Source organism: Naegleria gruberi, assembly GCF_000004985.1.
Source record: "Naegleria gruberi genomic scaffold NAEGRscaffold_79, whole genome shotgun sequence".
Classification (NCBI taxonomy): domain Eukaryota; phylum Heterolobosea; class Eutetramitea; order Acrasida; family Naegleriidae; genus Naegleria; species Naegleria gruberi.
Window position 1 is genome coordinate 147,829 of NW_003163248.1, and position 25,415 is coordinate 173,243.

At 33.4% G+C, this 25,415-nt stretch overlaps 12 protein-coding genes and 3 non-coding genes across 15 annotated transcripts; 9 read left to right on the forward strand and 6 right to left on the reverse strand.

Moving 5' to 3' along the window:
• Nucleotides 1–141: 141 nt before the first annotated feature.
• NAEGRDRAFT_75350 (uncharacterized protein) lies at nt 142–2,324 on the forward strand (the record flags this gene model as incomplete). The annotated part of the gene is made up of 2 exons (XM_002669663.1): nt 142–323; nt 368–2,324. The coding sequence occupies 2 exons, from the start codon at nt 142–144 to the stop codon at nt 2,322–2,324; spliced, it is 2,139 nt and encodes a 712-aa protein (XP_002669709.1).
• A 755-nt stretch (nt 2,325–3,079) lies between these two features.
• NAEGRDRAFT_54041 (uncharacterized protein) lies at nt 3,080–4,105 on the forward strand (the record flags this gene model as incomplete). The annotated part of the gene is made up of 1 exon (XM_002669664.1): nt 3,080–4,105. The coding sequence occupies one exon, from the start codon at nt 3,080–3,082 to the stop codon at nt 4,103–4,105; it is 1,026 nt and encodes a 341-aa protein (XP_002669710.1).
• Nucleotides 4,106–4,356: 251 nt separating this feature from the next.
• NAEGRDRAFT_t776 lies at nt 4,357–4,430 on the forward strand. Its single transcript has one exon. It is a non-coding gene; the product is annotated as a tRNA-Arg (tRNA).
• An 88-nt stretch (nt 4,431–4,518) lies between these two features.
• Nucleotides 4,519–5,832, reverse strand: NAEGRDRAFT_75352 (uncharacterized protein; the record flags this gene model as incomplete). The annotated part of the gene is made up of 1 exon (XM_002669711.1): nt 4,519–5,832. One exon carries the CDS (start codon nt 5,830–5,832, stop codon nt 4,519–4,521), a length of 1,314 nt encoding a protein of 437 aa, XP_002669757.1.
• A 1,593-nt stretch (nt 5,833–7,425) lies between these two features.
• NAEGRDRAFT_t779 lies at nt 7,426–7,516 on the reverse strand. The gene has a single exon. It is a non-coding gene; the product is annotated as a tRNA-Leu (tRNA).
• An 83-nt stretch (nt 7,517–7,599) lies between these two features.
• Nucleotides 7,600–7,673, reverse strand: NAEGRDRAFT_t778. Its single transcript has one exon. It is a non-coding gene; the product is annotated as a tRNA-Arg (tRNA).
• A 373-nt stretch (nt 7,674–8,046) lies between these two features.
• On the forward strand, nt 8,047–8,625 carry NAEGRDRAFT_75353 (uncharacterized protein; the record flags this gene model as incomplete). Its single annotated transcript, XM_002669665.1, has 1 exon — nt 8,047–8,625. The coding sequence occupies one exon, from the start codon at nt 8,047–8,049 to the stop codon at nt 8,623–8,625; it is 579 nt and encodes a 192-aa protein (XP_002669711.1).
• Nucleotides 8,626–8,972: 347 nt separating this feature from the next.
• On the forward strand, nt 8,973–9,875 carry NAEGRDRAFT_75354 (small GTPase; the record flags this gene model as incomplete). Its single annotated transcript, XM_002669666.1, has 1 exon — nt 8,973–9,875. The coding sequence occupies one exon, from the start codon at nt 8,973–8,975 to the stop codon at nt 9,873–9,875; it is 903 nt and encodes a 300-aa protein (XP_002669712.1).
• Nucleotides 9,876–9,895: 20 nt separating this feature from the next.
• On the reverse strand, nt 9,896–13,697 carry NAEGRDRAFT_75355 (uncharacterized protein; the record flags this gene model as incomplete). Its single annotated transcript, XM_002669712.1, has 5 exons — nt 9,896–12,348; nt 12,395–12,638; nt 12,681–12,909; nt 13,095–13,333; nt 13,374–13,697. The coding sequence occupies 5 exons, from the start codon at nt 13,695–13,697 to the stop codon at nt 9,896–9,898; spliced, it is 3,489 nt and encodes a 1,162-aa protein (XP_002669758.1).
• Nucleotides 13,698–14,344: 647 nt separating this feature from the next.
• Nucleotides 14,345–15,225, forward strand: NAEGRDRAFT_82069 (uncharacterized protein). Its single transcript, XM_002669667.1, has one exon. It carries the CDS (start codon nt 14,348–14,350, stop codon nt 15,200–15,202), a length of 855 nt encoding a protein of 284 aa, XP_002669713.1. The 5' UTR covers nt 14,345–14,347; the 3' UTR covers nt 15,203–15,225.
• Nucleotides 15,226–15,858: 633 nt separating this feature from the next.
• On the forward strand, nt 15,859–16,386 carry NAEGRDRAFT_75357 (uncharacterized protein; the record flags this gene model as incomplete). Its single annotated transcript, XM_002669668.1, has 1 exon — nt 15,859–16,386. One exon carries the CDS (start codon nt 15,859–15,861, stop codon nt 16,384–16,386), a length of 528 nt encoding a protein of 175 aa, XP_002669714.1.
• A 267-nt stretch (nt 16,387–16,653) lies between these two features.
• Nucleotides 16,654–18,821, forward strand: NAEGRDRAFT_75358 (uncharacterized protein; the record flags this gene model as incomplete). Its single annotated transcript, XM_002669669.1, has 2 exons — nt 16,654–16,883; nt 16,919–18,821. The coding sequence occupies 2 exons, from the start codon at nt 16,654–16,656 to the stop codon at nt 18,819–18,821; spliced, it is 2,133 nt and encodes a 710-aa protein (XP_002669715.1).
• A 356-nt stretch (nt 18,822–19,177) lies between these two features.
• NAEGRDRAFT_75359 (uncharacterized protein) lies at nt 19,178–19,759 on the forward strand (the record flags this gene model as incomplete). Its single annotated transcript, XM_002669670.1, has 1 exon — nt 19,178–19,759. The coding sequence occupies one exon, from the start codon at nt 19,178–19,180 to the stop codon at nt 19,757–19,759; it is 582 nt and encodes a 193-aa protein (XP_002669716.1).
• Nucleotides 19,760–20,317: 558 nt separating this feature from the next.
• Nucleotides 20,318–21,712, reverse strand: NAEGRDRAFT_75360 (uncharacterized protein; the record flags this gene model as incomplete). The annotated part of the gene is made up of 1 exon (XM_002669713.1): nt 20,318–21,712. One exon carries the CDS (start codon nt 21,710–21,712, stop codon nt 20,318–20,320), a length of 1,395 nt encoding a protein of 464 aa, XP_002669759.1.
• A 2,696-nt stretch (nt 21,713–24,408) lies between these two features.
• NAEGRDRAFT_83338 (polyubiquitin) lies at nt 24,409–25,354 on the reverse strand (the record flags this gene model as incomplete). The annotated part of the gene is made up of 4 exons (XM_002669714.1): nt 24,409–24,937; nt 24,970–25,024; nt 25,048–25,109; nt 25,148–25,354. 4 exons carry the CDS (start codon nt 25,352–25,354, stop codon nt 24,437–24,439), a joined length of 825 nt encoding a protein of 274 aa, XP_002669760.1. The 3' UTR covers nt 24,409–24,436.
• Between the last annotated feature and the right edge of the window lie 61 nt (nt 25,355–25,415).

Sequence of the window (25,415 nt, forward strand, 5' to 3'; positions counted from 1 at the left end):
TTAATCATGAGTCCTTCAATACCAAAGTACTTATTACTGTAATTTCTATCATCAATTTCAAAAAAAAGCAACAACTTCGTAAACGTTCTTGTTTGTCCTTGCATTTCTAAATAAAATCTTTGTAATAGTAAAATTTGCGGAATGAGAAGGGAAGAATACAAACTTCATTCAAATAACTTTACAAATACTTTATTGGATACTTTGAAAGATGTTATTCCATCATCCTCATCGACCAATAAGAGTTCGGATTTGAGAAGACTCAACGATGTATGGGCATCCAAATTGAGGTCAACAAGAATTGTAGAAGCAAGTATTTTCAAACAGTAAGTTGAATTTCAAATTGAAAATACAATAATCTCTATTTTAGCTTGCATTCTGAATTGGCCAGTCTACCATTTGTGAGTCCTCTCACTCAGCAACATACCAACAAATGTAAAAGTTTCCTCTCTGAAACTCAAACCTCATTCACTAATGAAACTTTTTACTTGGGCAGATTATTAGAATTTAGAAAATTGCCACATTTGAAAGATCTTAGAGAAGCAAGTGGTAGAAAGCTATCAACTCCAACAAAACCAAGCTCTGACGATTCAGGTCAAGATATGTTCGAAACATTGATTCAATCCTTTGAGGCAGCCGAGCTCTATTCAAAACAAGCAAAAGTAATGACCAATGATCAATTGGAAAAGCAAATCAGATATTTCACCTCTCTCATTTCAAAATATGTCAAGACACCAGAAGAGAAGGACAAGCTCAATAATTTAATTCATTCACCTTCAACAAATGACGTTCAATCTCCAAAAGATACCAGAAATGTGTTCAATGATGTAAATAGAGTACCAGTGTCGAGTAGTTGCCCTTCTCTTGGACCTAATAATCGAGTTCACCTAAGTTTAATTCCCCAACTGTCCGAATTATCAATCAATACAATGAGTCCAACAAAATCCAAACAAGTATTTGAGCCTTACTTCCACTCTAAAGAATTGAAATTATCAGTTGCTGGTGAAAATAGTAAGAATGTATTGGAATTCAAGACTCATTTGAGGAGAGTTATATACCAGTGCTTTAGTGATTTGGCCTCATCCTATGGAAAGGAGAAGGAAAATGTTGATGATGTGAGATCTTTGGGAGTTCTCTTTGATAGAAATAGAGTCTATCTATTTGAATTCATTCTCACAAGAAAATTCATCTCCAACACTAATTCCAACTCTAATAACTCTCAATCGTTACCAACCATTCTAATTGATGCTGTTGGAGTGAATTATACCAATGGTGGACAAGGAATGGCCCTCATCTTTACCACTCTCTTGCAATATCTTCGTGAGGGATGGAAAATGTTTAAGGAAACATCAGATCCTCTCCATCTGCTTCATCTCTCCCTCCTAAAGTTTGTCTATCAACAAGCAAAGAGGGAAATTACAACATCAAGCAGTAGCAATTTGAGTAATAATAGTATGATTGCCACTTCCTTACACTCTAAATCCACTTCAGATTTGAGTAGTGTGATTGTCAGTTCGGAACCACAGGTTTTGTCTCCATCCTACTCTCCAACAACATTGAATACATCTATAGGAAGTTTGTTATTCTCTGCTATCAATACAAGTAGTAGTAGCAGCAACAATAGCACCATCAGTCCAGTGAGAAGTAATGCCTTTACATCTGATACTGACATTTCCTCACCACCTTCACCATTAATGACTGGCCGAATCAATCAAACCACACTCAGTGATAATGCCTTCCTCACTTGTTCTCATGTAAATTCCAATTCTCTCGATTTGAGTAATATTTCCTCTCCTCCACCATCCGTTCCACAACATTATGATTTGGGAGTGGCACAAAACTTTGGCTCTCCAACCAATTGTAAATCATCAGCACTCTCTGCCGAGCAACAAAGAGCCATCAATTCTATTGCCATTGTTTCGAGAACAGCCTCTACCAAGACTAGTATGCTCCAAGGTCAGAGCAATAGTACTGGTAATTTGTTCTCCTCACCACCAAATCATCATGTAAATAATAATAATGGTAATTTACCATCACCAAAGAGAATGTTATTTTCAGTTGGTGGTAATCTCTCCTCTGGCTCTGCATCAACTTCCAGTCTTCCAATTCATTCTAGTGGTGGTGGTAATGCTTCAACAAAGGGAATGAGGCTTCTCCAACGTTCAAAGGCCATTCTCTCCGATGCTACCAATTTTAATTATTTTGATAAGTTCAAGAATGTTGTATCTCCAGGAGGAACGAATAAGGAGCAAACATCCAGTGGTAGTAACAATGTGGGAGGTGGTATTAGAGGATTGATGAAGGGAAGAAAACCTCTCATTGAATAAATTCTCTTTCAATAGAAAATAAATTCCAACAATTTACTATCTAGATGTACTTTGAAGATGATCGTGTATATTATCATGATGTTGTTGAATATAACTTGTTGGTGTCTTTGAATATTGTTTTTATTGTACATCTCTAGAAGAATTCTTTCATCAGCTGGTTTGTTGCTCAAAAATATTCCATTGTAATGTGTACCAGCTACCCACTCAACCCAAATTAATATTGTTTTTCGAAAAAAAAAGTCATAACAATCAATATGGTATGTCATCTCATTTTTTACTAGCAGCCTTTTAACCTGTAACCTTCTATTATCAACAACTCTCACCAACAATTTTCAACACTTGACTAATGATTGTGATAACACTACTTTTGCTAACTACAATAGGACGGTGAAAATCAACCAACCTTGGTCAAGGTCGTTAAATGCCTCGGTAGAACTGGTTCTCGTGGTGGTATTACCCAAGTCAGAGTCGACTTCATCAACACTGACAAGCCAAGATCCATTATCAGAAACGTTAAGGGTCCAGTCAAAGAAGGTGACATCCTCGCTTTGCTCGAAACTGAAAGAGAAGCCAGAAGATTGAGATAAATCTTTTCCCTAAATAAAATCTTTAAATTTCATAAAACATTTTTCCTATTGTCTATGTAATATTACGTGAGTAAAATTAGTGATAATTGATTAAACTTTTATTAATAGGCAACAAATACATTCGATAAAAGATAGGTGGTTTCGCTCCTCCAAATTTGTTCCCGAAAAATGTCCCAACTATTAATTAGCAAAGCTACATACGTTTGTAGAGCCAAACTAAACCAGCCTCAAGAACGTTCTGTTATTGAGCTGCAAACCTTTCCACATTTTCTCTTTAGCTTTGAAAACAATTTTTCTTCTCTAAAAACCATTAGGGTGAAACATTCCTTCACTATGAATAGAAGAGAGTTTGCTGAAAAATTACGACCCTTACTGGTGTTCTGTGAGTTTTCTGAATTTGAAGAGACATACTATGATGAGGCTTTCAATAATTTAATGAGAAACAACTGTTGGATAAAGAAGGTAAAGAGAGAAAATGAGAGTTTTTACTCCATCAAATGCACTGAGGTAAATCCTCCACCATCTGACAATTCGAATGAGCCACATACAATAATTTATCCAGAGGTAATACTTTCCAGTAATCAAGAGGGAGGCGATAATTGGTCAAATGATGAACTAGTGCTTTATGGCATGTTGCAAATTTATTGTAACTTACCAGAGCAAGAAAGATATGAGCTAAAAATCCATCGAACAAAATTCAAATTCAAAAACAACCCCAATATTATGCTCAACTTGGATAGAGTAACATTCAAAGATGGAAATGGGTGTGTTATTTATTCCATATATGGTGATACACCTTGTAGATTTTTCGAAAAAGGTATCTCAAGTGCAATTATTAGCCAAAAGAAACAATTCTCTTTTGGGGATGATATGAAACCTTGTCGAAGCAAAATCATCCAATACCTCTATGGAACTGAAAGTTTAAGGCCAGTTTATTCTCATTTACAAGAAAAAGGATATGTACTATCTTTGGACTATGTAACAATTTCATTATTCGAATACGAGGCACAAAGAATAAGACACAAGTGGGAAGAGTTCAATAAGAAATTCCCAAACGAAAAAAAGTCAGAGGAATTTATTAAATTTATGGAAGCAGCAGCTTTGGTTGGAAGAGCATCCATCACATATGAAGATGACGATGGAAATGAGAATCCTTACTATTCAGATGATGAAGAGGAAGAAGAAAATTGTTGAGAAAAAACTCTGTAAATTTTGCACATTTAATCATCAACATGTACATACACATGCAAATTAGATATAACCTTTAACATCAATTTAAACAAATTACTTGAGACTGGCTCTTTAACGATTGAAGATGATCACTCTGAGAGCTATGTTTTTCATCAAATATTACTAATAAATTGACTCATTTGGATCTGATCTGTCCTTATTAACCCTCCGTTAGATTTATATACGTGAAATATTTATTTTCAAAATGAGTGTAAGCCGTCATAGCTCAGTTGGATAGAGCACAGGACTTCTAATCCTGGGGTCGTGGGTTCGAGCCCCATTGTCGGTAAATCTGTTTATTTTGTTTCACATTTGAAATTAATACTGGTGCGCTTGTTGCATTTAATAAATTTTATTAATTTTTCAATCATTTAACGTCAGTCAGGTCTGATAAATCCTAAAGCGAACTCTGATCTATTAGATATTGGATAAGCGACACAATGCCCTTCCTGAATAATTTGTTTAAAATTTTGCATTGTTTCTGCCCTAAAGACATGCTTTTTACATTTTGTACAAAATCTCTTTTCATCAGCATAGTCAATTCGTTCCAATTCAGAATATTTCATAGGGCACTCGAAAATCCATTCACAATTTTCTATAAATGATTCTTGTTTTTTTACAGAAAAGGATGGTTTAGGAATTTTAAATTTTTCATCTGTTTTTGGATCTATTGTTCTCAAAATTTCTCTCACAAGTGGTAAACTTGTTGGTGAATGAATTTGTAAATGTTGAATTCTTCGTTTCATAACAATCATCCAATTTTTCACATTCAAACTCTGTTGAAATCGTGGGAAATAGAACAACACCATTGGTTTCCAAATTGTATTTTGAATCAAATCAACATGATACTCGTCTGGATTCTTTTTGAAATGTTCCTCATCGAGAAATGATCGATACATGCCTTTGAAGGTCATTGACAAGTAGAACAACTCCTTGAGTGTTAGATAGGAAGCAACTATGGCAGTAACTTCAATTATTGTCTCTCCATTTCTAAATAAAATTCCAATATCTTTGTAAACATTTGGCGTATTTTCAATAATTGATATTACAATATTATTATCTTCAGTCAATTCAGCTGAATCTGCAAATCCACATTTAAAACTTCTCAAATGTTGGTAATCTGAAATAATTTCTCCATTTAATACATTTGCCAATTTCTCCAAATCTTGTCTGCTAATTCCTTCTTGGTAAATTATCCCAAATTTATCAAATAATTTTGAAACTAGTTGTTCATTTTCAAATAGAGAAATAACCATCTTACATCCCATCTCATTAATGATTTTTCCTATTGTAATATTATTTCTTCTTTGTTCTCTAATAGCAGCATCTATTGCTGTATAATCCGATCCATAAATCTCCAATGAGGTTAAGGTTGGGAATTTAAAGTCAATTAATGCAACTGACACTTTTTCAATTCGTTTTCGTTTCGTATTTGAAGACTTGTTTCTATTAACAATTTCAATTTGATTACAAAAAGTTGTTTTGAAAGAACTGGTTGCATAGAAAAACTTCAATTCATAACTTGGAACACTAGTTTCTAATAGATGAATATTGACATTCCCATTTGATGATGTTATTTCAATGGATTGAATTTCTTCTTTAAAGTTGAACAACTCAATCAATTTTCTCTTCAATTCTTGAAACTTGTCAGGATCTACGCTGATAACACCTGGTGGTTGATCTTTTTCCATTTTTTTTAAATCTATTTCGGAAGAATTACCGATCAAATACTTGTTTTTTCTTTTTTGAAAATGAGAGAGTTTGTTGGCCTCTATCTAATCTTTTTAAATTGGAGTTGTTTTCTTTCCTTTTGTGCACCATTTTTGGAAAATCAACCAAGTTTACCAATTGGTCATTCATTTTCCACTTATTAATATATTTCTCAATCTTTTCATTCTCATAGTCAAGTTTAAAAACTAAGGATCTAATGGTGTTTGATAATTGTGAAGACGCAATGTGGTCTATTGCACGGAGTGAGAACATTTCACTTTTAAAAGAAAGCTGTTCAAGTTTTTTCAAATAAGTGCAATTACTAAGATATTCAATAGATAGATCAGTTACACTAGTTGACGATATATTTAAATAAGTGAGAGGGGATTCTCTTTCCAAATTTTCAACAAATCCTTTTGTACTCTGGTCATCCAACATTGTTTCACTTACTTCTATTGATAAATATGTTAAATTTTTCAAATATTTTGCAATGGATTGAAGAGCATTCTTTGGAGAGTTAATAAACAACTGAAGATGTGTCAAATTTGTTGAGAGACGACCTGAAAACATTTCATTCAAATCATCGAGAGTAAAATTAATCCCATGTAAACCTTTTTGTATAGATATACTGGTCAAGCTTGTCAAATGTATACTTGTTCCTAACAATTTCATAGAATTCAAATCACTTGATGAAATATGATTCAATTTGATTTTTTCCACGTTTGACATATTCTCTGTATCAATATCTTTCAAATTTACCTTTCCATATCTTATTGATATTTCCTTCAGTTCTTTCATTTGCGTTATCAGCTTGAAACATTCTGGTGTGGTGTTTGCTACAGACATTTGTTGTAAATGTTTCATATTTTCATAAATTATTTGCATTTGTTCATAGTCTATTGTATTGAATACAGAAAACACCTTCAATTTCCCCAATAATGGATTGCTAGCTACCTTTCCAATTCCACTCTTTGTAATATCAGACCAAATTGTCAATTTCTCCAGATTTCCAATATAAGGACAAGCACTAATTGCCAAAGCAACATTATAATCGCACCCAACAACTTGATATCCTAAAAGAAACAAACTCAATTCGGTCAATTGCTCCAACTCTTTACATTTGAATAATTGACACAATTCATTAGAATAGTTCATTTGTGATTTTCTAGATTCAATTTTTAAAACTTTCAAGCTTTTCATCTCTGATAAATTCTCACAAAATTCCACCACACATGATTCATCTTCAACGAGAAAAGAAAGTGATTGAATATTTTTCAATATGAATGATGATGATCGGAATAAAGAAACAAGAATTGAATCTCTGATTTGGATCATGTCATACAATTTACATTTAATCACCTCGGATCGCCATAGCTTGGACACCATTGAACAATTGATAATTATTTGTTTCCATGGGAGAAATTGCATTATTTGAAAGCAAACATCTGCTGGAATGAACACCTCTTGTTGTGTCATTTTTTAAAGATAATTTTCTCAGTTTACAAAGGAATGATCTGATATTTCAGACTTTAAAGAAAATTAAAAAGAGAACATCAGTACTTGTAAGCTAAAATTGATGAGTGTGGGATTTGAACCCACGCCCTTGCGGAACACGGTATTAATCATACCTTAACGTGTCGTCTTAGACCACTCGACCAACTCACCATCTGAAAATTAATACACTGTTCTGATTTTAGGAAACATCTGAGTTATTGGCGATAAATACAAATTCGAACAATAAAAAGATTTACCGACAATGGGGCTCGAACCCACGACCCCAGGATTAGAAGTCCTGTGCTCTATCCAACTGAGCTATGACGGCTTACGTTCGTGGTGAAAAATAAATGTTTCTTTTTGATATTGTACATAGGAAGTTTCTAAGAATTCCTTAATATTATGAACTCTCAATGACCATCTCTCAGGAAAGATGAGTACGTGAATTTTCAACAGCAGTAACATGAAGCATCATATGAGTAGCTTCAAATTACGACAAAGCAATTATTATCCCGGAGTATCTTGTCTCCGTAACAATCATCATTAACATTGTGGACCATTGGTTCTGGATGATATTTGAAATAACCATCTTGTGGAGAAAAGATAATGAAAGGTACAAAAAAGGAATGAATTCGGAAGGATAGCTACAATTCATTCTCTCCAACAATTTTGTGAATCATTGTTTTGAACTTTAATAAAAAATGGCGCAAGATCAACAACCAACACTTCAAAATCAAAAAACTCCAACAGCACAGCAACACAAGCAATACATTATTACCAAAATATTAGTAGCATTTGTGGCCTTGCTTCATGTTTTCTTTCTAATTTTGGAAATGTTTTTATGGACTACACCTTTTGGACGTCAAATATCTGGTTTTCCAGAGGCATTTGCACAAATGACACAGGTATTAGCTGCCAATCAAGGTCTATATAATGGATTTTTGGCCATGGGATTGATTTGGTCAATTTTTTCAAAACAGTTTTACTTTGAATTGCAATTGTTTTTCCTCGGATGTATTGTGATTGCTGGAATATTTGGAGCTGCAACTGGAAGTATTGCAATTTTAGGAATTCAAGCTGCACCTGCACTTGTTGTGTTGCATGTGGTGTTATTGGAGAGATTTCTGTTGCCTTTCCTTAAGAAAAGATGGGCATTGAGAAGGGAACAAAGAATGGCTAAGATTGGAGATGAGAATTCAAATATGAGTCTTTTAAGTTCAACAGATACACAAGGAGTTGAATATCAGCAATATAATGTTCAACAGGAAGCCATTATTTAATAAAAATTGTAATGTAAATCAATATTGAATATTCAAAATTAGAAACAAGGATACCAAACTCTGTAATTGCCCAAACTGGAAATTGAAAGAAATTTCACATTGGCACTTGGGTTATTAATTTTTTAAGATCTGCCATTTGATATCAGGGATTGAACTTGTAAATACCCTCCTAGTAGGAATTACAATAGGAAACTATTCCATGCTTTTACAAAAAAATGAAACAACTTAATGAGGACGAATTATTGTTAATTTTTTCATATTTAAATTTTTCAGAGGTTTTAAATGTTTCGTTAATGAAAAATCGGAAAGTGTACAATTTGATTGGATCTTGTCGCGCGTGGAGGGAAATGTATTTAGATTGTATATCTATTATTCAGGAATTTAAAAAGTTTGATGAAAGATGTTGTTGTTCCGAGGAGGCTGGAAAACTTGCTCTTTCCTCTGATTTTAGAAAATTATATTTTGAACAGATGAGAGAATATTATTTACGTTCGGATATGAATGAACAAGCACTTGTGGAGAGAATTGAAGAATTGGAATCGAACAGGAAATCTTCATCAACAACTGTTTTTAGAGAATATCATGAATTATTGAAAGATTATCCAAATATCAAAAGTAATGACTTGTATGTTAAATTTATGGTGGTTGGAAGTAGTTGTGGAAAGACTTCTTTTTTGTATCATTTGAGTTTGGGACTGCATCCTCCTTATTCGAATGTTGCTTCTAATTTGCAATACTTACCAAGTATTCATGATGGATATTCCACAAATTTGATATTTGGATCTTCTTTTTGTAATATTGGATTTTGGGATACATCGGGAAAATCAGAATATAAAACACTTAGACCATTGAGCTATCCAGGGACAGATGTGTGTTTTCTTTGCTTTGACTGCATGAGCTATGATTCATTGGATTTAGCGATTAATACATTTTTGGAGGAATTAACAAGTCATATGAAACAAGAAGGGAAAACTTTTCCTATTGCTTTGCTTTCAACAAAGCATGATTTGCAGCAAGATAGAAAGGAAGTATTGAAATTACTAATTTCAAAACAACAAAAACCAATTAATAGTCAACTTGGAGAAAGAATAGCAAAAGCAATCGGATGTGTAACCTATTTGGAATCCATTCTTCTTCCATCTAAAGATTACTTTAAGATAATTTTCAATATTTCAAGAATTGAGAAACTTCCAGTAACAACAGAAAAGCAATCCTTGCTACAGAAACTAGGTAGATTTTTCAAAAAGTAACATTATTAATTATTATTGGTTTACAATTCAATAGTTGAAAGAACAGTTCCTGGAGAAATCAACTCTTTACAATCCTCTTCTCTATCTTCAAAAAGTAAATCGGTTGGAGAGTTGACCATAGGGGAGTCCATATTTGGAGATCCAATGCTCTCTGTTTTGAAAATAGTAGCAACATTAGAAATTGGTTTCTCTCCCAAGGCAGTAATAGTCCATTCATGATTATAGATTGGATCATTGCATTTGTGTTTTTGGAGAAGCTTTTTGAAATTCTTACGTTTTCCACACAAGAATAAAATATCACTCGCTTCAACTTTTCCAGTTCCGACAGGATTAGTGTAGACATATCTGTATAGTTTGTCATATCTGTATCTACTGACACCCAATAGAATGAGATCTTTTTCAAAGCAAGCATCAACAAGCTCTGAAACTGGTAAATTAACAAAAACTGTTGGAACGGGAACTTCAAAGATTATAGATTGAGATTCTGTAGCTGAAAACTCATCAGCAAGCATTTGGTCCACCAAATCAACAACTCTTCTATTATGGAAGGATTGTGCCAACAGCTTACTAAGGAAGGAAGAACTTGGGAAAATCTTTCCAGAAATATAAAAATCAGAAAACAAACAGAATTGATCAAAATCATCGATATCATAATCTAATACTTGCTTTTCTCTTAACAATCTCACCTTTTGATAAGTTGGAATACCTTCGTGTTGGAAAAACTTCAAATTGGATCTGTTTACCAATTCGAGAAGGTACTTCTTTCGAGGATCAATTACAGCCATACCCAAAGCCAATTTGATTGCTTCAGAATCGATTGTGTACTCATTTTCGAAAGAACCAACTTCATCCTCATCACCATCATTTCCTGTATTCATCAACGAGGCATCTTGGGTAAAGTACATGACAGTTTGGGCAGATGAGAAACCAGCTCTTCTCAAATCATGAGATTTGATTGGATTACCAGAAATAAAATAGACATCTTTGAAATATTTCAATCTTTCGTAGAGAGAGTTGAAATACTTGTCAACAAGGTGGGTCATGAATACTATTGGAGTGTTTCTATTTCTTCTCTGAATTGATCTAACCAATGAACAAATAATTAATGGTTGTTGGAATTCTCCTAGAACAAGGATATGATCTTTCAATTCAAATGGAACTTTGAAACTTGAAATGAGGAATTGTTGTTTAGTTCTTGGAGTTCTTGTCATGCTATAGCTAGCAATAATGGAATTGTAGAATTCATCTTCCTTTTCTTTCCTTTCTTGCTCTGATTGTATTTCTCTTATTTGTCTCAGCTGACTTCTCATTTCTGCAAAGCAAGGTTCAGTAGCGATGAGTTTGAGTAAAATTTCCAAGTGAAGATTATTCATTTCTTCCTGTTGTTCAGTTTCAATTTCATCACTCAACAGATAGATGTCAGCATTATGACCTCCAACAGAGTATGTCAATCCATATCTGTTTGATTTTCTATTATCTTTCTTTTTCTTATTGTCCACTTCATTTTCTTGTTTTTCTGTAATCTTTAATATTTCGATTTGACCTTTGGTGAGCTCTTCGTGTGACTGTTCTCCAGCATTCTTCAAGTATTCTTCGAATCTAGATTCAAAGTACTCGATTTCAATAGCATCTTCCTTTGTTTTTTCTACACCATAGTCCATTCTTGAACTTTTCCTGGAAATGTATTGATCCTTGTCTCCTGTTTGAGTGAATGTTTGAACCTGTTCAGCATGCTCAATGCTCTTAGCAATACAGAAGCATTTATCACCATCCTTGATGAGGTATCGAGATGGATTGAGGAATATTCTTCCCTGCTTATCTTCTAAAGCATAGGCAGCAATTTCGCATTTCTTGAGCAAGGTTCTAGCAGCATCAACGAATAAACTTCCAACAAATGCCTTACTGAACTTTACACGATAAATTTCACAATTCAAACCCTCTGAATATTCCACAATCCACTTGATATCATTTTCAATTGATGTAGTATTCTTTCCGGATTGCATGTCAAACTTGTGGTGGTCTCCTGTGAGTAATCCCTTAGGAATCTTGTCCATTTCAATATCAACATCAGCACCACTCAACAAGTTGAACAAAAAAGAACACAAGCCACCAGAGCTTGAAGAGCCTGAAAGAAGCTTTGTACAGAAAGACTCATTACAAATCACAACCTTGGCACCTGCCTTAATGGCGTAATGTTTGGATTCAATCAAGTTGATTTGGGCATAGACCTTCAAATTTTGATTAAAGTTTTTAAGAGCAATAGTGGTCATAATTACAGAAGTGTCTTCCTTTCTTGCATTTCCCATTTTTGGACTGTTAAGTAAGAATACTGAATGGGCATCAGATATTTTGAGTAGTTTCATCATTTCATAGTCCATGATTTCTCCACACAAAACATTAATATTATTTTTAAAGCTGGATTTTCTCAAACTCTCTTTTAGCAAGTCACAGAATTCTCTCTTCTTGAAGACCACTTGTTTTTTTGTAAATTCCACCAATTGAAATAGAATAATACTTACATATAATCTTGGTTACACTCTTATTCTTGTATTGGAAACATTCCTTAATGAAATCGACAACTTCATCCACTCTACAAACTCCCGTGACAATAGCATGATTTCTAAGCTTTGGATTTTTAGCTTGAAATATACTTCTTTCACTTGTCAAAATATCATAAATTCCAGAAATTTGAATTGGAATGGTAGTGATACCAATCAAGAAGAAAATTACGACGGCAAATCTTGCTGGAACAGTTGTTGGTGACTGCACAAAATAAACAAATCAATACAATGTTCAAATACTTACAATATCACCATAACCAATTGTAGTCAAGGTGATGGCAATAAAATATAATGCATCATGGAAGTAAATCTTTCTGTTTCCGACTGTATTCTCCAACCACTGAAATATTCCTGAAAAGAGAATCAACAAACAAGCAATCAATAATCCTAATTCCAAAACTTTTCCCACAACTGTATCTCCTCTATTACCAATTTTACGAATGAGAGGAATCAATCTCAATAAACGAAGAACTCTAAATAATCCAATAATTGAGAACAATTTACCTTCATCGACATCGAGAGGTGAAAAAACAATAATCACAATAATAAAAGTCGGCAACACTGTAATGTAATCTAATAAGGATAATGGTTGGATAAAGTATTTGAATCTGATATTTCATTTTCCATCAATCAGACAACTCAAAGTGAATCTACTTACTTGTTCTTTGCAAAGAATAGTCCCACAAAGAATAAACCAATAAACAAGGCAGATAAAACTAAATCCAAAATCATTAATGGTTGAAACACTTGATCAACATCTAATTGAATATAACTTGCAACGATATAATATACAACAGTCAATAAACAGAATACTGTCTGCATGCCTTCAGAGTTGAACCTTGCTTCTTCATTGAATTCTTCCCATGACATATCGAATACATCTAGAAAATCCACTTTCTGAGAAATATTAGAAATCAACTATTCTAATATTACTTACATCTTCCAATAATCTCTCTTTCAATGCGTCATCCATATTCTTCAAGAAACCAGCATTAGACTGATGATGATCCACATTAATAGTGTCACTTCTCTCCCTCGTTTTCTCAGCAAAAGTGACACCTTTGGAATGTTTATGAACATCATCCAATTCTACTTCAACTGCATCCACAGCCACCTCCATTTCATTATCATTCCTTATTGTCATCTTGTTGGGTGAACTAGAATCATGTTGTTGTTGTATATGATGATTATTCATAGCACTCGACATTGTCTCCTCATCCAGCGACGAATTACTTGTAGTACTTCCATTATTTGGCTCCATTGGCAGCAACAGTGTTGTTGTTTGTTTTTTTCTTCTTGGTTTTCATGATCGCTCAATGATGATGATTGATAACAAATTGGCACAAAATAGTTGTTCGTCCTTCCTAGTTGAGTTTTTTGAGGTTTTATCAGTGGGTTTCATTTTTTTATGAGGATGTAGAAAGAGCGGGAAAATTTGTTTGTTGCTTATTGGGGAGGATTAGTTGACCTATTAGAAGAATGTTCTGAAATGATGGTAATGGGATTGAGTTTTTTCATTGCACAACAAATTAATAGTATGAAGTTCACCCGTTTTGTGCTGCACAGCTTATCATTGGCTTTCTGAAAAATGTCAAATGATGTTAAGTCCACACCAGTATGCGATACTGGGGTCCGAGCCATACCAAATCATACCACTAGCTTGCTGTGCGTGGAATTACAATGCATCTATTGTAGTGGAATATTGTCGAAAAGTTGAAAATTTGTTTGAAAATGAAAAATGATTGAACAATTTTTTGTAAACCACTACAGAAATACCCAATTAATAGGCATTCGTAATAAAAATCTAGTATTTGTCATTGATTTTTACATGACACAATAGTGTCAACGGAAGGGAATTATTAACTCCGAATTTTAAACATCCCTCCGATAAAGAAAAAAACTGTAAAAAAAATGCATCAACACGGAAAGCTCAGACGGGTGGTTATTTTGTTCACCTTCACTCTCATCATGATGTTGGTCATGGGACAAGAAACAGCCAAGACCAAACTCTTCAAGAATATGATTTCCCGAACTCAAAATAATCAAAATTATAAAGGAAGTACTAAAATCGGAAGTGTTCAAGATGGAGTTTGGACCAATGTTTTCCAATTATTTGGATTCCGTTCAGCAAATAATCAAACAGATACTGATAATAATCCAAAATTTATTTCATTATTCTATGATGGAATTCATCAGAGAATGAGAATGGATGGAGCTGGTTTGGGAGGCCCTGCAGCTCAACTCTCTTCCACATCAGTTTTGTTTGAAATTTTGAGATATTATATGAATGTTGTGAGTGTTGATTTTTGTATCTTTGAACATTTGCATCCTAATTCTACTGCTTATGGAGCTAGAGTTTTCCCATTCAGTGGAAAGGGTACTGTGGCTGAAGGAGGATTCACTGTTGCCAAATATTCTGGAGCTAAATTGATTCAAAGTAATGCTATTCTTGAACCATCCAATTTGATTAATGGAATGCAAAAGAGAGTTTGTAATGTCTATAATTTGGATGGAAAGTCTGATCTTGCTATTGGTCTTGGATTTTACTTGTTCAATTATCAAGGACCTAGCTATGTTGACATGACTTATTATGAAGATGCCAAGACAGGACAACCAGTAAGATTTGAAATGAAAGATTTGGGAGGTTTTAAGGGAATTACCTCTTGGGATGTATTGAATTTCCAATTCTTTAGTGATAAGGATGATTCTGCTAATGTATTTTCCAAAGATTTATTCTACTGGAATGCCAAACCAACTTGTCATTAATAAAATATAACCTGAATTATTTCAGATATCTTACTCTTTTATTTAAGGACTACTTTCTGCTATTACACATAATTGAAATGTTGCTCTACTAGAAGAGCTTTAGGATATTCAAGTGTAAAATTTTACTTGTATGGGGGTTTGTTTTTCATCAATTATCCAACTTGATTATCCGAAAGTTTGAATTTTCTTTAAATAGCTGAAGAATAGTAGAGATCCTCAACAATAACAACAAAAAGAATGCAAGCCTTGGTTATTGAAGATTACTGTATCCAACCAAATTTTAAACTAGTTTCGGATTTTGAAAAACCATCCAAGTTGAAAGAAAATCAAGTTTTGGTCAAGTTGAAAGCAGCTTCGGTCAACCCAGTCGATTACAAAATGAGAAACGGAGCCACAAGGAAAGCAACTCCAGTCAAATTTCCAACGACGCTATTGGTAAAATATTAGATCAAGAGGGTGAACATTCGTTTAACAATCAACCTTTGACTCCTCCATTCGAAACTTCCAAAAAGAAAGAGTTGAAAATTCTCATATTAGGTGCTTCTGGAGGAACTGGTTTGAGTGCTTGTTTGATAGCTAAACAATTCCTTTCCCTATATTTCCAAACAAAGGTTTATGCTGTTTGTTCTGAGAGAAATATTGACATTGTTACAAAAATGGGAGCAGATGTTGTCATTGACTATACAAAAACATCATCCAAACCTAGAATAGATGGTGAATCTGAAAATCTGAAGAGTATTTGTCAAACCATTAAGGAAGACCATGGAGATTCTTATGTGGATATTGTATTGGATTGTGTTGGTGGAACTGAAATGTATTATCGTGATGTTTGCAATAATTTTGAGTGTAAGAAAGCAAGAGATGGTGTTGCATTCACAACCATTTCACCAAATGTTCCATTCGAACCAAATATGGGACTTTCTTCTTTGATGAAAATTGGATATTTTGTAGTTTCTAATAAGATTAGGTCATTATCGAGTGCTTATCCATCCTTCCACTTTGTTTTCATGGATAAGAACGTAAAAGATATGAATTTACTGATGAATCATATTGTAATTTCGAATCAAGTTTACAATCAACTTCCACTGATGGAATTTGAATTTTCTGCTCAAGGATTAAACGATGCACATAAACAAATGGAATCTCAAAGAACAGTTGGTAAAATCGTTATCAAAATTCAATAAATAACATCTTTGTTCAAGTTGACTTTGTGTGTAATCTTCACAGTAACGGAATTGGATTATATTCCAAACAACTATTTCCAAATCAAGAAGGAATTGTTAAATTCGAATAATTTCATTGGCTTGAAAGTTAAAAATTGGTAATTCCAATCATTCGTTTGTAAGTAAGCGAAGGCAAGTTAATCTTTCAGTAGTTTCCCATTATTGTGAACACCAATGAACAAATTCACCTTTAATTTTAATGATGCTGAATAATTCTTACAAAAAAAAATGGAAGCAACAAGTGCACAATTAAATAATCCTTTTAGTGTTTTTGTTTCATCAAATAATGAAGTTTTTATTGCTGACTATAGCAATCAAAGCATTAGAAAAGTATTACAAAATGGAAATATTGTAACAATAGCTGGAAATGGAGATAAAGGATTTAGTGGTGATAATTGTCTAGCAACAAGTGCACAATTAAATAATCCTATTGGTGTTTTTGTTTCATCAATAATGAAGTTTATATTTCTGACTATTGTAATCATGTAATTAGAAAGATTTTACAAAATGGAACTATTGTAACAATTGCTGGAAATGGAAAACCTGGATTCGGTGGTGATAATGGCCTAGCAACAAATGCACAGTTGAATTACCCTAGAAATGTATATGTTTCATCAAATAATGAAGTTTATATTGCTGACTTTTGTAATCAAAGAATTAGAAAAGTATTACAAAATGGAAATATTATAACAATAGCTGGAAATGGAACTAAAGGATTTAGTGGTGATAATGGTCCTGCAACAAATGCACAATTAAATGGTCCTGCAGGCGTTTTTGTTTCAAATAATGAAGTCTATATTGCTGACTATAGTAATCATGTAATTAGAAAGATTTCACAAAATGGAACTATTGTAACTATAGCTGGAAATGGAAAACCTGGATTCAGTGGTGATAATGGACTTGCAACAAATGCACAATTATATAATCCTTCAGGCACTTTTGTTTCATCGAACAATGAAGTTTATATTTCTGATTGTTTTAATCATGTAATTAGAAAGATTTTACAAAATGGAACTATTGTAACAATTGCTGGAAATGGGAAAGGAGGATTCAGTGGTGATAATGGCCTTGCAACAAATGCACAATTATATAGTCCTTTAGGTGTTTTTGTTTCATCAAATAATGAAGTTTATATATCTGACTGTTTTAATCATAGAATTAGAAAGGTATTACATAATGGAAATATTGTAACAATAGCTGGAAATGGAACACCTGGATTCAGTGGAGATTCTCCATTTGATATTTCACTCTATCCTCATTTCGGAAATAGTAGCTCTTTAACTAGAAGAATAGAATTTCATAGTTTGAAAAAATATTCAAGAGATCAATTATTTGGATTGGAAATTTATGGATTCATGCCACTAATTGAAAGAATATCAATTCAATTCAGTCAAATTCTGAAAAATGAAAAGATAATTTGGTCAATGAATGCTTCACAACGTGCAATTATTCAAAAACTAATTAATTCTCTCATATATGATAATAATCAATTGAATTTTACAAAGAATGAACTATTAGATGTATTATTTATTTTAGGATTATTTAAAAATGGCGAATTTATTGAGCTTAAAAGATCATTGACAAGTGATTTTATTAATTCCATTACCTTGAAAGAATTTCCTGCTGAATGGGAAAAAATTGAATCGCTGATCATGACATGCAAAGATTTTGGAAATGAAAATTACATTCTTGAATGCTTGAACAATTTCTGTATTGAATTTGTTGCTGTCAAAATGAAGACCACAGAGGGAAGTGCTGTTTTGTCTTCCCTTCCAATAGTTTTGCGAAATGCTACTGCTTTTTTCCCAAAATTGGTACTTGGTCAACCAACCCCAATCAACATTGAAGAAAAAATTGAAGTTAATCCACAAACATTAGAATCATTATTTAACGATAAGAAAACAAGTGATATTCAAATCAAAATGGGAGAAGACAAGTATTTATATTGTCACAAAACTGTTTTGAGCACCACTAGTACCTTCTTTGCTGCCCTATTTGAAAGTGGATCATCCTTTAGTGATTTTAATAATGGAATTTTCACACCAGATGAATCAGAAGATTTGGAATTATTGGAAATTATCATCAAATATTGTTATGGAATTTCATTCGACAATGAAAAAATTTCTGGATTGTTAGACATGGCAATGAAACATGAAATTAAATATTTAGTCGATTATTATTGTATTAATTTCACGCTCTCCATTCAAAATTACTTTTCCATTGTATCAACATGTGAACAGTATTTGGATTTACCTGTATTTGAAGGATTTTTCAAAGAAATTATTAGATTTGGAGTTACCAACAAGAAGCAACTCTTTACTGATTTGAGTGTTCTTTCTAAATTACCTGAAAAAGTTTGGCAGGTGATGTTCTTGAATTGGGCTCAGGATAATTGAGCTAATAACTTTAATGTTTATTTTTGTTCCTCTTTTTATAAATTGTGAACTATGAGAATTTCAAATTGTAAACACTGGACGATTCGAATCCTGAATATTATTGTTTACAACACTTGCTGAATTGAGCAAAAAGTTATTTGATTTTTCAAGTTGAAGATTATGAAGTTTTCAATGAATGATGAATTTATTAGAAAGGAATTTATTTGTCATAAAGATAAACGACCTATCCTTTCCAGCTCACAAAAATCGTCAAAAGTCAACCCAATTTTCAACTCAAAAAAAAACCAGCACAACCAAACTGCAGCAAAATCTGTTGGACATATTTCTAATTACCCAAAAGCTGTAATTGATAAAAGATGAATCCACATCAACAAACACAAAATACTGAACAAAGTGAATCAGTAAATTACTATTACAATTCGAACAGTGATGCAAATACCACAAGTAATTCCATTGCTAGTAAGACAAATCTCTTTATGTATGGTGGAGGTACATTGCTATTACTCCTTTCATTGGCATTGTTTGGAATTGGTGCAGTTCTGTATGGAGTTGTAAATTCAATTTCTGTTTCGTATGTCCATCAAGGATGTTGTAATGTTACTGTTTCTAGTGGTTGCTCTAGTTATGATGATTGTAGCTATGGTGTTTCTTTTCCAATACTGGGAAGTGCAAAACTTCAACAAGATCCTAAAAAAGGATTTGGATTAACTTGTTCTGCTGCAGAAAACCAAATTATGACAACCACCTTAGTCAAGAAATACTCTAGCTCCAACACCTTGCCAACAACAACCACAAATATTGATTGTTACACTGATAAGAATGAAAAATTTGTATCCCTTGAACCGTACAGTGAATTGTATACATTGTACATAAGTGGTGGAATTATTTGTTTAGCCGCACCAATTCTATTTTTTGTAATTAAGGTTGGCTTTATGTAAAGTGGTAAATGAATTTTTCACTTCAACACTTTTCAATCATCCACAATTTTCTGATTTTCAAATTGTTTGTTGTGTGTCATAATTATCGCACGATGAGCTGTTCCAATTTTATTCCTTTCCATAAAAGAAAACCATAAAACAGTAAAGACGGAAAAATCAAAATCTTCAGGGTTTCAACGAAATAATTGGCATGGTACTTCTACAATAATACTAATAAAAGTTTATTAATGTTTCAAGATGATTGACGATACTTGATGATTTATTTGAAGAAACTGCAGTTTACAAAATTGTAAAAAGCTTTTATACTGGTAGTTTGGAATATTCTCTAGACGATGAAGCCCTCTCACTCTTGATTTTCTTCACAATAATACATGATTCAAGTCTCTATCTTCACATTTAAAACCTGAAATTCAAATATTTCATCTGATAATTGTTTTAAACTTTTTGGACAATGATATCCTGGAACACCTGTTCAAGTTGAGTTTGTGTGTAATCTTCACAGTAACGGAACGGTAGCTTTCAATATTACTATTAGAATTAAGGTAAACAGGCCTTACCTTAAAGTTTAGAAATTCTATCAGCATAAACCCCTAAATAATTCATTCTTATCAGGAAGAAATCATCTGAATAGACTTCTGAATATCCAACTTCCCGTACCAATTCCATCTTGAATTCAAAGTCATTCTTCAGCAAGTCTTGAATATTTGCAAATTCTAGTGCCTTGTCAGTTTGTTTCAGAGCTTCCAATACTATTTTCTTATCAACTTTCAACCTATCTGATGCATACTTGAGAGAAGAGCCATTCTGTTTTACAGCCACCATTACCAATTCCTTATCATTCCTCACTTTAAAGGAACAGAATTTTACCATACTGCCATTCTTTTTGAGAGCTTCCAAAATAATTTCATTGTCTTGCTGAAGGGCTACAGATGCATATTTAAATGCCCATGGATTTTGTTTAACTGCCTCTAGTACAATCTCTTTGTCATTCTTCAATCTGTCAGAAGCAAACATTAAGTAATGTCCTTCCTTTTTGACAGCTTGTAGAATTGTGAATCGATCATCCTTTTGTTCATCAGTGACTGAAGATAGAGAGATATCCATCATTAGTTCCATAAGTTCAATATCATTCTCGTTCATCTCGTCAAAAAATGATACTCTGAATTGATTGTCACTTGCCAAAGTATTGAAATTATTGAAGGTGATGAATATTTGGGAATGAAGAATTGTCGTTTTTGGTTGATCCCATATAACTATTGGTTGTATTGCTAAAGCTAAATCAATCAATTCACGATCGTGTCTTAGATCAAATGATGCATATTCAAGAGATGAGGGTTTTTGTTTCACAGCCTCAGAAACAACCTCCTTGTCATTTCTCAATTTGAATGATGCAAATTGGAGTGCTATTCCATTTTGTTTGACAGATTCCAAAACTACCTCCCTGTCATTTTGCATTAAATTTGATAAATATCTGAGAACATAACCATCTTGCCGAACTGCATCCAACACGATTGACTTGTCATTTCTCAGCTCTTCATTTGTAAATGTAACAGCTCTTCCATAATATTTGACAGCTCTCTTAATGAAATCTCTATTGTTTTTCAATTCTTGTGAAACATGCGTCAGAATCCAACCATTTTCTTTAACACAATCCAATACAAATGCTTCATTTCTTTTAAGTTCTTCATCAATGTGATGAAAAACTTCGCCATTTCTCTTCACTGCTCGTAAAATAAACTCCGTATCCTTCTTAAACTCTGGGTTAGCCCATTCGAAAGCAGTTTCGTTTTGTGCCAATGCCTCCAAAACTACGTGAGGATCAGATTTTAGATTATCAGATGCAAACCTGAGGAAATTTCCTTTTCTAGAAACACATTCCAAAACCACTTGTTTATTGTTTGCAAATTCTATGGGAATGAATTGGGTGAAGTTTCGTGTAGGAGCTACCTGCATTTTTTTTGATTGAATCTCAACAAAGACAGAACTGTTGAGAACTCAGTTTGATTGGTTACATAGATGTTACACAATGTTGCAATAATTACTTTATTTGACTGGTTTTCAATGTTAGAAAGTTTAGTTTGCTTTATTCTCGAATTTTGTCAGAGAGAGAAAGGATTCGATTTTTGACATTCTTGAGAAAGTTTCAGCATTTATTCATGTTTCATTTCAATCAACAATTATTAGGAGTGTTTGTTGCAGCAGTACCACTCTTTCTAATGGAAAGTAGTGCTCTCACAACCAACCATACAGGTGGAATTGACACAACTACAGCGACTGGAATTGCCATAAACGCAAAGAAGGCATAATAATTATTGTTACAATTATCACATATTAAGGCAGTTTTGCAATCATTACCAGTGTAAGAAGATGAACATGATGTACAATTAGCTCCTGTCCAATATCCATCGTTGGCATTTGACTTGCATTCACATTTATCAAGTGAAACACATGTACCATGTCCTCCACAAACAGTTGTGCCATCTGGAGTACCAAAACATTTCAATTGATCCATTGTAATTGTACCATTATTGTTTGTATTTGTCAAATTCGTATTGGTTGTATTATTTTGAGAAATAGTGGAATTTAAAGTTGTTCCATTATTAACTAGAGTAGTATTATCAATTATGGTAGTGTTGTTTGAAACAACTATTGTAGTATTATTATTAACAGTAGTATTATTTGTAGCAGTACTATTATTTACAATAGTAGTATTATCAGTAGTAGTGTTTGAAACAATTGTTGTAGTATTATTGTTGTCAATAATGGTAGAATTGTTAGTAGTAGTGGTATTGGAATAGATTGAACTATTAACAGTTGAAGAATTTGTTACTGAAATAATGATTTCAGAATTGTTGTAAAATAGGGAACAATTCAAACCACTCCAATTATTCTCACAAGTGCAATTATTGAAAGTAGAGCAAACTCCGTGGCCATTACAAACCATTGGATCGGTACTATTTGAAAGTACATCAAAACACATTGTGGTGGAACAATTTGAACCGAACCATCCACTGCTACATGAACAATTGTTCATTGATGAACATTGGCCATTACCAGAACACACCAAAGTCTCATTAAATGTAATACCATAACAGGTAATGACTGGTTCAGGTGCTGAATTTAAGGCTGTCTCACAAAATGTTCCATTATAATCAGAGGTACAATTACAAATGTTTGGTGCTTGACATACACCATGACCATTACAAGCTCTTGGATCACTTGCATTGACACCATTACATGCAACAGTCTCACATACTGAGCCAATATAACCTGATTCACAGGAGCAAACATCTGTAGAATTACATATTCCATGTCCACTGCAAACTAATGGATCACTAGCTAATATTCCATTGCATAGACGAGTTGTGGAAATTAGTCGTAAGTAATTATTTCCAGTATCTGAAATGAGCACCTCTCCAGTGGCAGAACGAACCGAAACAAAATAAGGACCATTAAGCTTGGCACTCGTTGCTTCCATGTTATCACCTCTATCACTTGTACCACCTGCAATCGTTATAATTGTGCCATTTGACAATATTTTACGAATTCGATGATTATTGGTATCAGCAAGATAAACTTCACCATTCGAATCAATTGCCATTCCATAAACAACTGAAAATTTGGCATTCAAAGCATCACCATTATCCCCGCTATATCCACTCACTCCATTTCCAGCAATGCTTACAATAGTTCCATTTGATAACACCTTTCTAATCCTATAATTAAGAGTATCACCAAAATACAGTTCAGATTCAGAACTCATAGCCATACTGTAAACGTTCCTTATTTTGGCATTTGTAGCATCAATTCCATCTCCATTATAACCTGAAGAACCAGTTCCTACAGCTGTAACAATCGTTCCATTTGTTAAAATCTTTCTAATCCTATAATTATTACTATCAGCAATATAGAGCTCACCACTTTTAGAATCAACAACAATGGATTGTTTAATTTTGCACTTCTTGCATCGATACCATCTCCATTATAACCTGAGACACCAGTTCCTGCAATGATAACCATGGTTCCATTATTAAGAATTTTACGAATGACATGGTTATACGAATCTGCCACAAGTAATTGACCATCGAGATCAGTTGCAATCGAATTAGGTAATGCTAATTGAGTATCTGTTGCCAGCCGACCACCTCCATTATTACCATAATTTCCTGTACCTGCAATAGAGTCAATCATTCCATTCTTTGAAATTCTACTAATTCTATTACCTTGTGTTTCGGCAACATAAATATCTCCATTCGAATTAAAAAGAGTTCCTCTAGGATTTGTCAATGGAGTGTTAGTTGCCGTAATACCTGCACAATAAGATGCACTTCCATCACCAGCTAGTGGTGTGATAGTTCCATTGGTTAATACTCTACGAATACTGTGTCTTCCTGAATCTGAAATAATCATTTCTCCATTAGGGGCAATCAAAATACCTGATGGAATATTCAAGTTGGCACTTGTTGCATCTTGATAATCACCATTGTAACCACTTATGCCAGTTCCAGCAATTGTAATAATTGTACCATTATTGAAAACGTTACGAATCTATCAGCAATATAAATTTCACCCAATGAATTAATGGCAGTGAATATTGGACCAAACAATGCAGCTGCTCGACCATCATGTTTGGAAGAATTAAAATTGACTGTGAAATCAAAAGTTAACTGTTTTTATTTAGTTACCACCTCTCAATCTCAAGACCAAGTGAAGGGTTGATTCCTTTTGAATGTTATAGTCAGAAAGGGTTCTACCATCTTCCAATTGCTTACCAGCAAAGATAAGTCTTTGTTGATCTGGTGGAATACCTTCCTTATCTTGAATCTTGCTCTTAACATTTTCAATAGTATCATTAGATTCGACTTCAAGGGTAATTGTCTTACCAGTGAGAGTCTTGACGAAGATTTGCATACCACCTCTAAGTCTCAAAACCAAGTGGAGAGTGGATTCCTTTTGAATATTGTAATCAGACAAAGTTCTACCATCTTCCAATTGCTTACCAGCAAAGATAAGTCTTTGTTGATCTGGTGGAATACCTTCCTTATCTTGAATCTTGCTCTTAACATTTTCAATAGTATCATTAGATTCGACTTCAAGGGTAATTGTCTTACCAGTGAGAGTCTTGACGAAGATTTGCATACCACCTCTAAGTCTCAAAACCAAGTGGAGAGTGGATTCCTTTTGAATATTGTAATCAGACAAAGTTCTACCATCTTCCAATTGCTTACCAGCGAAAGATCAATCTTTGTTGATCTGGAGGGATACCTTCCTTATCTTGAATCTTTGACTTGACATTTTCAATGGTGTCGTTTGATTCAACTTCCAGAGTGATTGTCTTACCAGTCAAAGTCTTGACAAAATTTGCATACCACCTCTCAATCTCAAAACCAAATGCAAAGTAGATTCCTTTTGAATGTTATAGTCTGAGAGGGTTCTACCATCTTCCAATTGCTTACCAGCAAAGATCAATCTTTGTTGATCTGGAGGGATACCTTCCTTATCTTGAATCTTGCTCTTAACATTTTCAATGGTGTCGTTTGATTCAACTTCCAAGGTAATAGTTTTACCGGTCAAAGTTTTAACGAAGATTTGCATCTTTAGTATACAATAAGCAGTTATTTGATTTTTTTTGATTTGTTGTAGTGACGATCAATGA